Genomic DNA, 16885 nt, shown 5'->3' on the forward strand with positions numbered 1-16885 from the left:
ACCATCATTTTGTTTTAGAAGATAGGAGCAACTTTATACTCGTGGTTTCGGTGGATACTTGTCTAAACTCTAAACCTAGTCTCCTCCTTAATCATAATAAGTTCGTTTTTCTCCTCTTTATCTACCTTTTTCTTTCTCAAGCTTTCAAAGCTTATAATTACTGAGCACTGCTCCTGGAGTGACACTGGAGGACAACCCAACACGCCCGTGGGTGTCCTATGAATCATCAAATTGCACTTGTGGCCCTCTCTTCTATCCCTTTATTTTATTTTATTTTTTTATTTTTTTGCTCTCGATAAGACTGGCCTGTTCATTTGCCCAATTTCTCACCTACCAGAGAATTTGTTTTTTTTTTTTTTTTTTTGAGATTGACAGGTATCATGTGTCATGTTATATTTAGGTTGGTCCATCAAATAATATGGGGCATTTATGATGAACAAAGTTACTTTTGTAGATGAAAAAGGGGGGGCCATTGACTAGAACCATTATAGCGGGTTATCATGGCTGTTTAAACGTTTACCACCTTTTTCTACTAAAGTATGATGCTCGCACTTCTCATGTTTTCTTATCCAAAGGAAAATTGTTATCAGAGCACAAAAACAACACCTTAAACTTCGCAATGGAATGAGCAGACATCAGTCTACCGGTTGTCCATAGCAGAGCCTAATTGAAGAAGCTTAACGATGCAGTGTGTTGTTATTTTGAAAATGATCTTCATAAGACAACACTAGCAGCTCCACTGAATCGCGAAGTTCTTGCCCAAATTGAGGAGCAAGTGTGTTCCACTGTTCCCTTTTGGGTATCCAGTAATCCTGGTAAAAGGAGAACCTTTTTTCACTAGTTTGGCATTGGCTTAGATTCAAAAATCACAGCTATAAAGTCTGACAAGCATTGTGAAGGAGTGCCAAGAATAAACTAGCGTATGTTAGTGGGCATTCATAGTGCCATGTTGGAGACATTGCATTGTGCTGCCACTTGAGACCCTATATGACCTTGACATGAGGGGAGCAAGGGGAAGACAAAATTCAAGCAGAGGCAGCAGAAGCCAGAATAGGGGTCCTGAGCGCAAATTTCGCACCCACGACCCTGGCATACTTTCTCATCAAAGACAAAAGAAAAGAGATCCAAAATTAAAATCTAATGCAAATTGCAACCCTTCAAAAGTTGCACTTCAGAAAATTGTCTCAAGCGTTTCAACTTTCTTGCTAGTCAATTATGATGGTATTGAAAACAATGTTTTCAAAATTAGAAAAATGATGTTTTTTTAACTGGGGGGAGTAATGTTGTTAGTGATGACGCTAGCTTGTAAGTAACAAACCGCTATTGCAACATTATAACTTTGATTGTTAGTTACCTTGCTACTAATAATCCCACCGTAACATGGAATGGACTTCAGCAGAGTGTAATTCATCCTCACCCTTGTGTTTTTTGTGCTGCATTCAAAGGCCCTTCTTTGTTAATTATATACCCAAATGACAGCAGAGCAAATAGTAATTGATTAAATAATCTGAAAAATAAAATCTTACACTCACAAGCTGTTAGGACAGTTATTTATTCTTCAGTCCATGTGATCACGGAAACGGATAATTCTGTTGATGAAAGGTCTCTCGCGGCGGTAACTGTTAATGATAAATGAAAATAAAATTACAGGAAACTTTCCACATAAACATAAATAAATAAATAAAAGGAGCATAAGAAAAGTTAAAATGGCCAACTGAATTCGCACCTCGAAACTCAGTTCACGTGGCTATAGCATAAATTGAAATAAGAGACAAGAAGATACTTACATGATGAAAGACGAAATGCAGAAGCAAGTTAAGCCAATGGAGAAGTGGATTAAAAATGTTGGCCAGAAATTTTCGTGGTCCAGAAATAATTTCTCAGAGATGAGAGTAATTACACCAGAAAACAACAGAACTGTCCAACCTGAAGGTAAGCAGCTGGTAAAAGAAAACGCAGAAGAATCCTGCAGAGAGAAAAACACATATCCAGTATAAGGTTGATATAAGTACCCAAAAACACGGAAGAGATGCAGTATCAAAGCCATACCTGGAAGTAGTATTTGATGAATACGGCAGAGTATATAATCCTCAAGATCATATCTTCAGTACAGTCAAGAAACCAGCGACCCAAGGATTTAAATTTAATAAAGTATATACCACTGGTAATTGGTTAAATTTAGGAATCAAGGAAGAACATAAACTAGTCACAACTGAGTTCGATATCATCATGGAAAGCCCCTTCAAAGCCACTTACCCAACAGCTGAACAATATAGGTTGAAATTGGCAACCGAGACACTTTCAGAAGACAATATTGGTTGAAACAGTATCCTGGCTGCTTTTCAAAATTACTTCACCTTGAATGGAAGTTTATTCTCTCAACTGCAAAACATTAGAGGTCTTGTTTATGATAGCCTAACTTACCAAGCACTCTTAGTCAGAACCATGCTGCTTATATGTGGACACCCTAGGCGAAACACAGTTATGCCTAGATCTAAATTCCCATTATTCAACTTCTTTAACACTGGCACAACCAAACTGTTGAGCAATCCAGTGTCAAAGGGACATAGCAAATTCACGCAATCCTTCACCTTTGGTAACTATGAAAGCAATGGAACATCTATCAAAAAAGATTTACTCTTTTCTCTTTACTCGTTAGAACTATAGTTAGAAGTCTAGTTTCCAAAAGGCAACCATGACTTCCTCTAAACAAATGCATAATTACCAAATAAATCAAAATTCTGACAACAAATATGATCATGATAAGGCAAACAAGTGAAACAGTGTCAATTAATGGGCTTCAAATATTTTGTGTCAAACTCACCAAAACTCAGTCTCATGACCATGTACAATGTGTATAACATGCACATGGTGGGCATGCATGGGTGCCTGGTGAAATAATGGCTAATAAAAAAGCCTGCAACTTGAAAAGGATACTTAAGGAATTTGCCAGAATCAAGCCAACAGCACCAGCTGACTTTATCAGCAGGACATTCATCACTACATATATCAATGAGAACACAAGCAACGAATCATTTGAGCGCTTGAGTTGGCTCTCTGTTGCAACAGCATGTAGAAAAGCTTCAGAAGTTCCTGATGCAAAGTCAAATGATGGTCAACATTTTCATAACAGTGTATAAAAGCAAAGCTGAGAGATGCATTGTCTGTGGTAATCAAGTTGCTTGTTGAAATGTTCATAGATTCACAAGCAAATTATGTGTGCATTTGTGAAGCTTGCACTCCTGTCCAAATGCGTAGAAATGATGACACCAAGAACCTCTACTGATCTAGAAGTAAAATAATAACCATTAATCTCTTCATTTTTCTAACAATAAACTCTTGATTTACAAGTTGATCCAGCAAATTTCTACACGTAGTTGATAATAAAAAACCAGTGACCTGATTATGCCATGACATAGATTGTCTGTGCACTTTTTTTTCCAAAACATAATCAGGAATCAACAGGAGGCTAAAATGAGAAAGAATGACAGAAGGATTACAAAGAGCAGTTTGTTTGTGGTCAAATGAAAAATAATAGTTTATAGGAGTGATAATGGAAAAGGTTGTTACTAACCATTCATAGCCAAGACAAAGTGTGATAATGGAAAATGTTGTTACTAACCATTCATAGCCAAGACAATGACATAGAAGCAATAATACTGGAGGGCTGTCGATGCCTCTCCATCACTCCATTTACGGCCATACAACATTCTGATGAAAGAGTAGGAGTAACTAGGGCCAAATGTCATAAATACAACACCTGGACGATAAGAGAAAAGGAGTTGTGAAAATTGATGGATTGATCCTTTATCACCACCAAGCTCACAAACTTGGGACAGAAAGAATGTGCTGATTTTTCTGCAGTACTATAAATTTGAAAAAGTTTGTCATGACAATTTTCATAATATAAAAAGGGTAAACAGAAACTTGAAAACTATTTGACTAGGTGCATATAAAGACAAGAAATGAAGGGATGCACCAATTAACAAAACAAGCTTCAAAGCCTCTGATAGGCAGCTTCCCAGTTTCCTGCTTCTGTTTGGATCTTTTCCTGTCATGAGAAGGAGAAGCATTCAGCTGCTTATGGCAGAAAATGGAGATGTGCGTGACTTCAAATTGATGTTGAAATGCATATGCTGCATGTATTCAAATTGTAAGTCTCAGTCCAAAAGAAATGAAAGGAAAAGAATCTACAAATTCTTAACCATTCTGGCGAGTAAAGGAGATGATCACACACACTATTCTAGGGCAAATGCTTGACCACACCAGATAAGCTAGTGATGGTAGTGTTAGCCATAATTATAGTAGTCCGGACTAGAAATAAGTTATGAATTACCGAGTTTCAACTAATGCCTGGCCACCACAGTCAGTGGGGACAAGCAGTAAAAAAAACAACATTTCTTCTGGAACACTCAAATACAGAAGATGAAACAAAATCCTTTTCCACACCCTGCCCTTTCTGACCCCCAACTATCTGACTCAACAAAGTTTGTTGCTGTGCTTCTTAACTAAAAATAAATAAGTGGCTAGCTAACAGAATAGACTGCATTCAAATAGATAACAAAAATGATGAAACCCCAAAGCAAGAAAATGCAGAGCACATGAAGAGACTCGCACCATCAAAATAACAAAAGCAATTTTTTTCAAAATCAGAACATTAAGAAAACAAATGAGAGAAATAAACCTGATGCAGACCTGGCAAATGTAGCATATGAACTTTCCTCAAATGGAAGAAACACCAATCTGACAACTAAGCTCCCTGGATATGACAATTTAGCATTTATAACATACTATATCAATCAAATTATCTTCATCAAGGAAGCAAAATATTCAAATCACAGCCATTTTGGTTTATATAAACACTCAACGAGGCCAATAATATCTGATCCAGCCACATACCTAACTTGTCAACAAGTCCATATACAGCCTGGTTGTATGGGGTATCCAACCATACAAGAACAAATTTTTCCCCTTCTTGAAGGATAAGCTTTTGAAAGGATTGTAGAGTGAACAGAACACACATGCTAGAGAGCTGCTTGTCATAATCCATTATGGTTCCTAGTCTGTTGAAAGACATAGTGTTGACTAATATGTTAACAAAATAACTGTGAATCCCACATAATAGCTAAGGAACCTTGCCGTAAATTGATAACATGTTAATATGAGCAAATTGAAGACACTGTCAAGCTTGACAGGGTTAAAAAATAAACAAATCAAACAGGTTTCCATCGCACTATCAGCTTAAGCAATTTTTCCTTGCTTTGTTTTCTTTTAGACTGGAGGGACAGGGATGAAAATCAAATCATACTGAAGAAAGAAACTTTGTTCATACAAAGAAATCATACCTGAAAGGGAAAAGAACAGAACTTCTAAATGCACGGAAAAGAACAAAGTAACTCCAATATCCTAAGAACAAACAAGCTCCATATGCAGTTTGCGACAACGCAAAAACAATCCCCTTATCCTACGAGAATTAGAAACTTTCTGTCAAAGTTTTTTGTGAACAAGCCTATAGAGTTAGGCTCCACAAGTTTCAAGAAAACAAGCAAGAGTCTTGCCACTAGGAATTCAGATAGAGGAGATTACTTAGAAAAATAGATACGGGGACATGAATAAATACATTTATTCAACCTTTTTTTAATGATACAGTGCAACAAATTACCATTTTGTAGCCAGTTTTCAAGGAATTTATCTCAAATGTCCAAAAAAGAAAAAAGTGAGATAACCAAGTCCTAAACATAAGTTGAAGAAACATCTTGCATAAAATCCACCCAAAGACTTCCACAAGAAAAGAAGTAAAAAAAAAAAATCCAAGATGTTGGAGATGAGAAGAAATGGACGATTTCAGTTTAGAAAAAAAGGTGGAACGAGAAAATGAAGCATACTGATTAGCAGACAATATCCACCACATAGAGGAATAGATTCTCCCCAAAATCTTTTTATTAAGTGTGTCTAGGATTGTGGTGCAAGGTGCTTTTCAAAATAGCTTTTTGCTTGAAAATGCATCAAAATGAATTTTTTTTTCATATTTGTTTTTTTTATTTTTGACATCAGCACATCAAAACCATCAAAAAGCATTAAAAATATCAATTTAATGTTTTTTCAAGCTAAAAGAACTTTTGAAAAGCACCTAAAAGCATAAGTGGAAGTACTCCCAAACACACCTTTAAATCACCTAATACAAAAACATTGAAATGGTGAATCCATAAGATGCAATTAATACAAACATGCACGCTCATCAAACTTTCAGACTGGGATGTTGTTGATGCATATAGCATCATTTAACATCCTTGTTTGTCTCAAAAACAGATGGTGACACTTTATTTCTACCTGTAAAAGAATTCAAGTGCTTATCTACCACATGCCATTAGTAAGATTTACCACTTATAACTTTCAGGATGTTCATTGTCAGACAACACAAAAGAGCAACTGCCTTTTCAAATAAACTTTTACCATGCTGGTTTGCTTGACAATCAGGATGTACATTGTCAAACAACGCAAAAGTGTAGCTGCTGTTTCAACGATCAACCGCAGTTTGAGCAATAGCAAATTCTGAGAGACAATATACAAGGGTTCGGCCAAAAGCTCCAAAATACATGCACAGCCTGTGACATAAAGTGAGCTAACAATCATTTTTTTATGTAAATTGGAAAAGGATAATGCTGATGAGATAAAGTACATTCAATTGCAATAAAAGAAACAAGTTTACTATAAAGGGACTAGTAAGCTAGTAATTGATGCTATGTAATACACAAAGCGCATGGAGAAGCATGTGAAAGAGTCCCTTGGGTGGGAAGAGGAGAGACATGATATATACTTAGCTACAGCTAAGCATCATGAAGATCTGATAATGGATCATGAATGTTGAAACTAATGAAAACTAGTGATTTATCAATACATTAACAAAGTACAGGGCAGTGCATTTGGACAATTGATTCACATGTTTGTTTTTTTTTTTACTCTTATATTCCTCTCCTAAAATTTCATTCAACAAAGCCACTGCTTTCTCAAACTTGCTGTAAATTATGCAACTTTTGAGTAGTTCCCTGGCTTTCCTATGACCCATTTCTACTTCCAAAGTTACTAAAATGGAAGTCTCAATTGACAAGCTAAATAATGTTTAGGAAAAACATGTTCAGGAGGTTTAAAACTTTTTTGAGCTTGCTGCTGGCAATAAAGAATGATATGAGAAAACAGTTCAAAAAGAGAAAATCATGTTGCAACAACAGTAATGATCGAGGCAATTATAGCATCTTACCATTGATCAAGATAGCTTGTGCGTATGGATCAGAATAAGTTAATCCTTGCCACCAGAAAACAAATACACATGCTGAAATCGTAGTAACTACTCCAAGAGGGAGTGTCATCCAAGCTACTTTTAATAACTTTGCTGCATATTCCTCAGTTGAAGCACCATCACTGGAGCATATATATCACAGTTTTGCAATAAATCAGATAGAAGTTCAACTCTGAATCAAGGTTTGGCCTAAAAGAAACTGCCTTCATTCTAACTAATAAAAGGGTTTGACAATCATCTAAAACCGTGTAGGAGACTATGCGTAGGTTGCAGAATTCAACAATCTACTTCACGATTTAAGTATTTTTCTCACACTAGACGAAAATAAAACAGGAAATAAGCAAATGTAACTAAAGATGCGAACCATTTAATGTCGGCCCTCATGCAGGCTCGCCGGAATCCTTCTCGACTAAGAAACAACACACATGTCACAAAGAGATGAAATTGCACTGCATATAACTGCACAAACAAGATAATTTCATTTCAGATCACAAAACCCGTGAGGCGATTTTCAAAAACAAGAAATAAATACCGCATAGTCCTCGGCTGTAAGGTGTCTAACGATCCAGGAATTGAAAATAAAAGGGATTCCTCTTGACAAGAACTGAGTAGCTGATGAAGAAAACGAGAAACCCACATTATATTTTGACAAACAGAGCTATCTATCTATAGTTATGAAAAGAAAGAAAAAAGAGCACTGACCCAATAAGTACTTGAAAGTGTGAGAAAAACTGGCAACGTTGGCTGCTGCTTTTGACATATCAAAAGAATGGATGGTCTTTTGCAGGCTCTGATTTCTCCGGCAGCTGAGATTTGTTATTTCAGTTGGAACATAAAGAAACAAACTGGCTTTTCTGAGCGAGAAGGAAATAAAGGGTAAACTCATTCCGTACTACCCCAACCCAACTTGTTTTTTTGTGTATTTAGTAATACTGTGTAGGGTAATTTAAAAAATATATTTTTATTATTTTTTAAATTAAGACATTAAAATTTTAAAAATATTTAAAAAAATTAATTTGATGTTTTCTTTATGAAAAGTAATTGAAAAGGCTGAAGCAAGCACACAATAAGTCTTTTTTAAATTGTAAATAATTGATTTTTTAAAATAATTTTTTATAGTTTTGATATGTTAATATTAAAATTTTAAAAATATATATATATAATATTTTTTTAATAAATTTTAATTTAAAAATAATTTTACAAAAAAATTCATGCCACATGTTAATATATACACAAGTTAAAATCTAAACTTATTTATTTTTATGTTTTAAAAGTATTTTTTTAAAAAAATTAAATTTATTTATTTATTTATTTTAAATTTATATTTTTTATGTTTTCAAATAATTTTAATATACTAATATTAAAAATAAATTTTAAAAAAAAAATATATATTATGTTAATATATTTTTAAATAAAATTATTTTAAAAATAATTACCTTGTCAGAAAGAGTCATATAGGTTACATATGAAGTTAAATAATAGTTCGGAAGCCCAATTAATTAACTTTCACTCACTCACATTCATGCTTGTTCATAAACATGCAAATTAAATAAATAAATATTTTAATGTAATTTTTAATTAATGATATAATAATTAACAACAACCAAAATTCAATGCTAAAAACAGTGCACACCAAGACACAATGTATTAAGAATTGCAATGGTGCTTTTTATTTTTTTGATTCTTTCTAATTTAATATCTAGAATTGTTTTTCACCTAAATCCCGTGCCAAAAACATTATGTAATTCATTATGCCCAAAACACAATGCAATGTGAATTACAATATATATATATAAATATAATGCCCTTTATTGCATCAGTGCTTTTGTTATTATTATTATTTTCTCATTTGGTCACTCAATTTTTTAAAAAAAAATTCATTCATTGATGTTGTGTTCGAATAGAATATGGATTTGTGATTTGTTTTTATTTATTAACTATGAGATTATTGAGGTATTAAAAAATCATTTCAAAAATAGACGGATCTTGATTTTACAAAAGAAAATTCATTTTATTGCTTGCAAAAAAAAAAGAGTGAAGGGATTAATCAAACAAATTATGAAAGAATGCAGGGTTTCTACTGTGGTTACCATTTAAAAAGTCACTATTTTTTCTTTTTATTTGCTTTCGATGTTTATCTAATTTGGACACTGGGTTTTTTTTTTTTTTATGAATTCATGTTTTAACATTGCTCTCAATTGGGATTTAACTGGATTATTTGTTTTGATTTTTTTTTATTGGTTATTATAATGCCAAAATAACATCCTATTATTAGGTTTGATACTCAATTTTTATATATATATAAAAATCAATTTGAATGCTTGTGAAAAAAAAACTTTGGGGGGGACCAAGTTTATAATGAGGCAAGAATGCAAGGGTTAGTTTTATTGTTCAATTCGTGCTGCTTTCCAAAATATTTAGGCCAAAATCATTTTTAGTCCTTTAGTTTAACAAGTTAACATTTTGGTCTCAAATTTCATTCTCGTTACATTACAGTTCTTGTGCTTTAGTTTAACAGGTTAATGGAGAATTCATTAACCTTCAACGTATTTAGTGTTGGAAAAATCATTCTAAAAATAATTTCTAAAAAGCTTCTAACCTTCAATGACGTGCTCCATGTTGTTGACGACAAAATGAACTTGCTGTCTTCATCGTTGTTAAGCAAAAATAATTTTAAATTGATTTCTAAACGTGATAAATTTATACTCTCTAAACATAAAATGTTTTTAGGAAATGATATATAAGTGATGAATTTTTTAAAATAAATGTGATGAATATTATAACATAGATGATGATGATGCTGCTGCTTACCTACTTGAGTTTTGTGGTATGATAAGTTAGGTCATGTGAATTATAATTATATATAAAAATTAATAAGTCTTGATTTACTAACTATTATAATTTTTAAGAAAAAGCATAAATATAAAGTTTGTATAAAATTTTAAAATTCACAAAACTTCTTTTTAAATAATTGAAAATAGTAAATCTCTAACCTTAATTCCCTTTTATACTAATGATTTAAATTTTTATTAGTGGCGAAAAAAATATTATATTATATTATTTTTATAGATGGTTGATAATATATTATTATATTTATTGGCTTAGAAGTAAAGATGAGATACTTGAAATAATTCAACATTACAAAAATAAAATTAAAAATTAATTTAATAAAAAGATAAAAATAATAAATATAAATAATACGAAGAAGTATATTGGGGTGCATTCTATTCCTAAAAAAATATTACCTACCAATCTAACTATCGCTCCTGATTTATTTCAACAAAATGGCATTGTAAAATGTGATATATGATAATTGCCATGTCATCACTTATTTATCGACAGGCGGTCGATTTGTGTGATATATGCTGGTTTGGATAAGTCCATAGTAGCAATAATGACGTGACATTTGTTGTATTGAAGTAAAATATTTTTATGTCATTATAGACCTTATATGGTTTACAAGTTTCCAATACCCGACCTCACAAGTTTTCTTTCTATGCATATAAAAAAAATCATATCAGAGCTTTCAACTTATTATAATTACCAAACGTTTGGGAAATTCACTATAGCAATGAACTTCTTTTTTTTTTTTTTAATTTTAATCTTCCATGCTGAATTTTATGATCAATTTATCAAAATTTATTAAGATAAAAAAAATTAATAAAAGAGGATTATAATGTGAAACACTAAAAAACCTCATAGCCAACTTAAAATTTAGGAAAGACATTTATTTATTTTTATGTTTTAGTTTTTGGACTTGAGAGAAGAGAGTCAGAGTTGTTTAATTTCAGATAAGACGACTGATATTAATTTTGATTATTTAATAAGAAAAGTTTGATGGTGGTGATTTTGAATTATCAATCTTACATTAAAAAACTGATTAAGATGGGGATAGAAAGTTTTTGATTGGTTTGATTTTGTGCTTTTGTATATTTTTTTGGATTTTTAGATTGACTAATTGGTTTTTTTTTTTTATGTATTAAGGTGTTTAGTTAATGTTTGTAGTGAAAATAAATTGAGAATGAATTTTAGGATAGAAAAATATGCCATGATTTTTTGGTTACCACTATAGTCACTGAATTTTGGACAAGCCAACAACACATCATCTATCTTATTTTATTTTTTAAATAATAGAGGTGGATAATAAATCATCCGCCTCTTTAAAAAATAATAAAATAAAATAAATTAACCTAGACAAGAAAGCTTAGACTAGAAAGGCCTACACGGCTATGTTTTTTTAAAACTCAGGCATATTAAACCACTTATGCCTAGCTCGTATATACGGTCTATTTATTTTTTCAATTTATTATTCACCATTGTTTTTTAAAAAAAAATTATTAGTTTTTCTTCTTTAATTTTATCATTCAATTTTAAATTGGTTTTTATATTTTTTAACACATAAATAAATAAATAAAAATATGATTGAACCAAGTGAAGTTTATAAGTCATAAGTTTAAAATGGTTAATTTGAGTTGACCCAAGTAAATCCAATATATTATTGAGCCACCTAAAATAGGCTTGCATGCAAGGCTTTTTATTTTTTTATTTTTTGGATTTAGATTTAAATGTGAAAACTATTGTTCATTTTTTTATGGGAATTTTAACATTTTTTCCAATAATTATGTGTCTAGTATGAAGAAAAATTCATGAGTACTTATTTAACATAAAAATTATATTTTTTTATTAGATTACAAGTTTAAAAGGCTAACCTGAATTGATTTGAACCAATCTAATATATCTATAGGGCACCCAAACCATGCTCATGCGCCTAACCTTTCTTTTCTTTTTTTTTGCTTTTTTTATTTATTTTAGATTTAGACTTAAATGAACTATAAAAAAAAACTATAGTTTTTTATGGAAATTCTAATATATATATTTTTAATTATTATGTGTCTATTATGGGAAAAAAATCATGAATATTTATTTAACATAAAATTTATATTTTTTGTAGGCTTAAAGAAATAAAGATATTTTTATTATTTTTTGTGAGTACTATATTTTATATATAAATATTATATGAATCATGAATTTTACTTTTTCTTCGCTCCTATTATTTATCTATTTTTTTTTTTAAAATAAATCTTGATTATTCTATATGTGCACTGTAAAATTACTGAAGATGACATGTCAGATAATGAAAAGATTTAAACAGTAAGGATTGAAGGCAACATTGAAGAGACTCGAGGAACCAAAATGCAAAAAAAGAAAAGAAAAGCCTCGTAAGTATCAATCCCCATCCAAGCACTGTCTCCACTCTCCCCTCCATAAATACACTCACAAAAACTTCACAGAAACGCATACTAACTATACGACTCCTATAATGTTCGGTGGAAGCGGAGGAGGTAGCATGTTAAGGGTGGGTGGTCGGGCTGTTGCTAGGGCTGGTGCTACTAATTTCCAAGAACCTATCTCTACCAACACATCATCTTCTAACACTACTACTACTGGTGTTACTTCACCAAGGGCAACTAGAAAGCTCAATTCTCTTAATAATAATAATAATACTTCGAGTCTTTCTTCTTCTGGTTCTGTTTTGAGTGTTCCTATATCTGCTAATTCTGGTGGACCCATTTCTACCTGGTGGCCTTCTTTTACTGGTTCTTACTCTGATGATTATGAATGGGTTTCTGTTGCTGGAAGTGAAGACGAGAGGCTTGTTGGATTTAATGATGGTTTTGTTCTGGGTCCTGTTCCTTCCATGGATGAAGTTCACGATGCTGTCACTGCACTCACGCAGTGAGTTTCTTTTCTTGCTGTTTTAGTATGGTAACTGTGTTTTTGGTTTAATAGAAGCAAACATACGGTACTTTTCTTTATTCTAGTTTTTGTTATCCACCCATTTAATTTCTTGCTTTGGAAGAAACTACTGACTTCTAGTTATTGTGATTTTATTAGCATCCTTTTTTAAAAAATAAATTTTCTGTTGATGCGGTGGTTGGTGGGAGAAGAAAAAAGATGCTAAGTCCCAGCTGGAGAAATCCACACCTTGCGCGGCTCATGAGCGCGGTGGACTCCACAGTGGGCGATGCGCGGGCCGGATTTGTGCGGTCATGACTTAGCAGTTCCGGGGAAAATTGTTAGACAATTTGTAGACTATACCAATCAAAATTAATTAGTGCAGGTGACCGTATTAATGTGATTGGTTTGTCTCCATTACTCGGTCTGGGAGGATGCAGTTACAATTTGGGTACTATGTGTTTTGATAATTGATGTTTTGAGGGCTAAACAAGTTTTATTATTGGTGATAATTGATTGGTGGTGATGTGGCATTTGTCACAGTGATGGCGATAGGTTTTTATGACTGCCCCTGCTTACTTCAACAAATGAAGTTCCTTAAAACAGGTGTTAGAGATCAAGCATGATTGTCTCGAATTTAATATTACAATCGTTCTTCTTATGATGGGAATCATGGTGACGGTGATAATGATGTTTAGCTATAAAAATTAAGGTTACCTACTAGATTACTCTTTATATTTCCTAGCCAGAGAAACTTCTGAGAACCCAAGGAAGATTTGAAAGCAAACTTGGTCTATCTGAATTTTCTTGGGCAACTGTTTAAAAAAATTATTTGCACGTTTGTTCTTTAAATCCATGAGATGTGTCCAGAACAGTGCTATTATTTAATTCTCATCCTGTTTCATCTGCTTAACTTGACTTAAGTTTCCCCGCAAGTAAAATAAGATTTGGCTGCCATGCCTGCATATGTTTTGTTTGTGAGCTAAAGAGGTGGATTTTGCTGAGAGAAATGAGAATTAGGATCACTGTGAGTGTCAAAATGCAGAAACAAGAAGAGAGAAATGAAACAGTGCAAAAGGAATCATGTGTTCTATTATGCGAAGAAAATGCCATGCTGATGTGGTTTTATGATGCCAAATCAGAGGCAGCCTCATAATGTTGTTTACCGAGAACTTCCTTTTCCTAGTCCAAACCAAAGCAGCAGCCTGTACTCAGAAGTTACAGTATATTGGAGCTTTAGAAGATTAAATAGTTAATATAGTAGAAAAACATATTTTTATATGTGGTTGTGTGAATGTAGTTTTTTTGTGACTCTGCAAGATACCGTCTCAGCCCTTGTTTTTCTTGGTTGAACTTTGGATGCCCTATTTTCAGAAACTACCAAAACGATCTATGCTCTCAATTTCGTTTTACTTACTCAATTTAGTTTCTGGCTCCAAAATAAACCTATTATTTTTGCCTTTTTAGTCTTTTAATTGCTGTATAGATGAGAATATCTTGCATATCAGTTAAATGTTATCCTACTTCTAAAGGGAGAAAAAAAATCAACTTTAAATCTGTGCAAAATTGGTGTTTCCTTGATAGTTACAAATTGTATGTGTAAAGTGTTTTTTGGATTGTTATACTGCAGCGTATTTGATGCCCCCTTGTATTCCCAACTCATTAGAGATAAATTTGCATGCACTGTGGACAAGGATTTAGCAGATCAAATTTCAAGCCCAACCGTACTGAGCCAAGTTTCTTCAGTTGGATCAGATTTCGATTGGAAGGAGCCTTCTCCTGCTCTGTGTAATCAAAGAGCATTGCACTCTTATGGATCTCACACTGTTCATGAAGCTTTCCATTTGTTGCTGACAGAACCATCTGTTCAGGTGCCTAATGTTGCTGACAATTATATATCAGAAGCTTGCATGCATAAAACTTCCTTCTCATAAGCAAAAATCAACTTTGTGCACTTCAAGCGTGGTGCACAATAGTACACTTGCTGTACCAAGGAAAACGGAAACATGTTTATCCAGTCTAATGAAAACCCTTCTCTTTTTTCCTTTCCTTTTAAGAGAAGAAGTAATGGAAAAAGTGGTAGCATGTTGCTGGTTTTTAATCTTTTGGTATAGTTTGATCAACTACATCTATATTTTTAAGGATGCAACCTTTCTGTGCAGAAAATGGTTGTCTCGTTATCATCCGATAAAGCTGTTTGGGATGCTGTTTTGAATAATGCTGTTGTTCAAGAGCTGCGGGAAACCTTCTATGCAGGTCTGTAAGGGTTTCTGTAATATAGAACTTCAATGGTCATATATTCAATGTAACTGGTTAACAGGGTATGCATACTTTTATTGTGAAGCACTGCACTGCCCTGCATTTTGAAGTGGATCTCTGACTCTTGAATTTTTCATCACAGCTTCATGCCTGGGAATGATTTTTTTATATAATTCTAAGCAGGGAGGATAAGGAAAAACCAACACCTAAAATACTACTTCAACTTGGTCTATATTTGTAGTCCACATCACTATTTTAGCTTCAAAAAATAGCTGGCAGTGACCTAACGAGTTTAGGATTTCTGTCCAACGTATTTTAGATTTGTTTCATCTCTCACTAGAAGCCTGTCTTTGGAGGTTCAGGCGCCTGCCTTGTACATGAGATCTGCAAACACAACAAAACACGCAGAACAATTATGACATCCTTACGGAGCCACGTTCAAGATTATTAAAAGTAATGCTCCTGCGTGCAATATTGTATTTCATATTGTAATTTCCATGATATTTGCAGATGAAAACACTGATCCACGAACTTCTGAGAGCTCAGACGAGACTGGTGAGGAGACCAATCCAGCTTTGAATTTTGTGAAGTGGATATTTGACAACACAAGATCGAGGGTTGTGGAAGTGATCGAGACAGTAACAAAGCTGGTGAACGAGCTGTTTAAGCCACCAGCTGATGAGAAGACATCAGCAGGAGACAAGGATCCATTTGAGGACAAGCTGAGAAGCTCGTTCCTGCTTTCCATTATGGTCCTGCTGATCGTGGTTGTGACTCGAGTCCAGAAGGCTTGACCACCATAATTTGATGACGCGACAGGTAGTATTTCTCCCAGTGGTGACTTGTACTATGGAAGGTCCCGAATGGGTTGCCTAACTTGATTCCTTCAGCTCAAGGTATGCTCGCGGGCATGGCAGTGCATGTTATGTAATGAATTTTACAACTTGTTTGGCAAGAGGGTTGCTCTTGTGGACTAGAATTCTCTTGGCAGGTTGTATATATACAATTTGGTTTGTGAATGTTAAGCTGTTTTTGTTGAGCAATCCTAGCTTGTAAAGTAGGGTGGAGTTTCCAAATCCATGTTTATGTTTTCATTATTGGGGTCTATATATGGCTGCAATTTTTTTGAGCCAGATAAGATGATTTTGAAATCAGTTCATCTTTTATACAAACAATCCCCATTCGTTGACTTCATAGTTGACCCTCCAAATCCAACGGGGAAAGAAAACAGAGTTGCTAAACAAATAAATAATATCATGTTATGAATGTTTATTTATTTATTTTTCGTTCTTCATGCTCATTCATTATCTCTGAATTGATTTGAATTATACATCTTTTTTTTTAGCCTTTGAACTTATAAATATTAATGTTCATTAGACTATAAATAAAAATATTGTTGAGATAATGTAGTGGTGCTACTACATTTAAAAGATTATATAAAATAAGAATGCTCTCTGTGTTCTCCTAATCTCTATTGTTATATATTTATTTTATGTACTCTTTATTGAATATATTGTCTGCTTCTCGCTTTCATCTTAATCAAATTTGATTTGTGGATAAAAATAAAAGGTATGTTTATCTATTTAATTTATT

General features: G+C 33.1%; 2 protein-coding genes across 6 annotated transcripts; one reads left to right on the forward strand and one right to left on the reverse strand.

Moving 5' to 3' along the window:
* Positions 1-341: 341 nt before the first annotated feature.
* LOC118038647 (uncharacterized) lies at positions 342-8203 on the reverse strand. Of its 5 annotated transcripts, none has more exons than XR_004685793.2 (16): positions 8000-8203; positions 7830-7909; positions 7662-7756; positions 7259-7419; positions 6454-6605; positions 5346-5464; positions 4900-5063; positions 4685-4759; positions 3980-4051; positions 3623-3760; positions 2938-3093; positions 2050-2102; positions 1788-1966; positions 1533-1619; positions 1355-1433; positions 342-812 (listed from the first exon to the last, which is right to left on the reverse strand). XR_004685793.2 is itself a non-coding variant. In XM_035045068.2 (15 exons), exons 1-14 carry the CDS (start codon positions 8181-8183, stop codon positions 1559-1561), a joined length of 1689 nt encoding a protein of 562 aa, XP_034900959.1. In that variant the 5' UTR covers positions 8184-8203; the 3' UTR covers positions 749-1433; positions 1533-1558. The 5 variants fall into 5 exon arrangements, 3 of the variants coding, with proteins under 3 accessions (XP_034900959.1, XP_034900960.1, XP_073262045.1); XR_004685794.2 differs by having other exon boundaries at positions 1527-1619; XM_035045068.2 differs by having other exon boundaries at positions 749-1433.
* Positions 8204-12521: 4318 nt separating this feature from the next.
* LOC118038646 (uncharacterized) lies at positions 12522-16389 on the forward strand. The gene is made up of 4 exons (XM_035045067.2): positions 12522-13033; positions 14664-14904; positions 15196-15289; positions 15803-16389. The coding sequence occupies exons 1-4, from the start codon at positions 12618-12620 to the stop codon at positions 16084-16086; spliced, it is 1035 nt and encodes a 344-aa protein (XP_034900958.1). The 5' UTR covers positions 12522-12617; the 3' UTR covers positions 16087-16389.
* The last annotated feature ends 496 nt before the right edge of the window (positions 16390-16885 follow it).

Source organism: Populus alba, chromosome 1 (genome assembly GCF_005239225.2).
Source record: "Populus alba chromosome 1, ASM523922v2, whole genome shotgun sequence".
Lineage (NCBI taxonomy): Eukaryota > Viridiplantae > Streptophyta > Magnoliopsida > Malpighiales > Salicaceae > Populus > Populus alba.

Excerpts from the sequence above, each read along its gene's own strand:
- LOC118038647 (XM_035045068.2), bottom strand. The coding sequence starts at position 8,183 with ATGAGTTTACCCTTTATTTCCTTCTCGCTCAGAAAAGCCAGTTTGTTT. Across the intron at positions 7,910-7,999 it reads CACTTTCAAGTACTTATTGG|CTACTCAGTTCTTGTCAAGA; the intron begins GTCAGTGCTCTT and ends TTTCTTCATCAG. Across the intron at positions 2,103-2,937 it reads GATTCTGGCAAATTCCTTAA|ATATGATCTTGAGGATTATA; the intron begins GTATCCTTTTCA and ends ACTGTACTGAAG.
- LOC118038646 (XM_035045067.2), top strand. The coding sequence starts at position 12,618 with ATGTTCGGTGGAAGCGGAGGAGGTAGCATGTTAAGGGTGGGTGGTCGG. Across the intron at positions 13,034-14,663 it reads GCTGTCACTGCACTCACGCA|CGTATTTGATGCCCCCTTGT; the intron begins GTGAGTTTCTTT and ends GTTATACTGCAG. Across the intron at positions 14,905-15,195 it reads TGACAGAACCATCTGTTCAG|AAAATGGTTGTCTCGTTATC; the intron begins GTGCCTAATGTT and ends CTTTCTGTGCAG.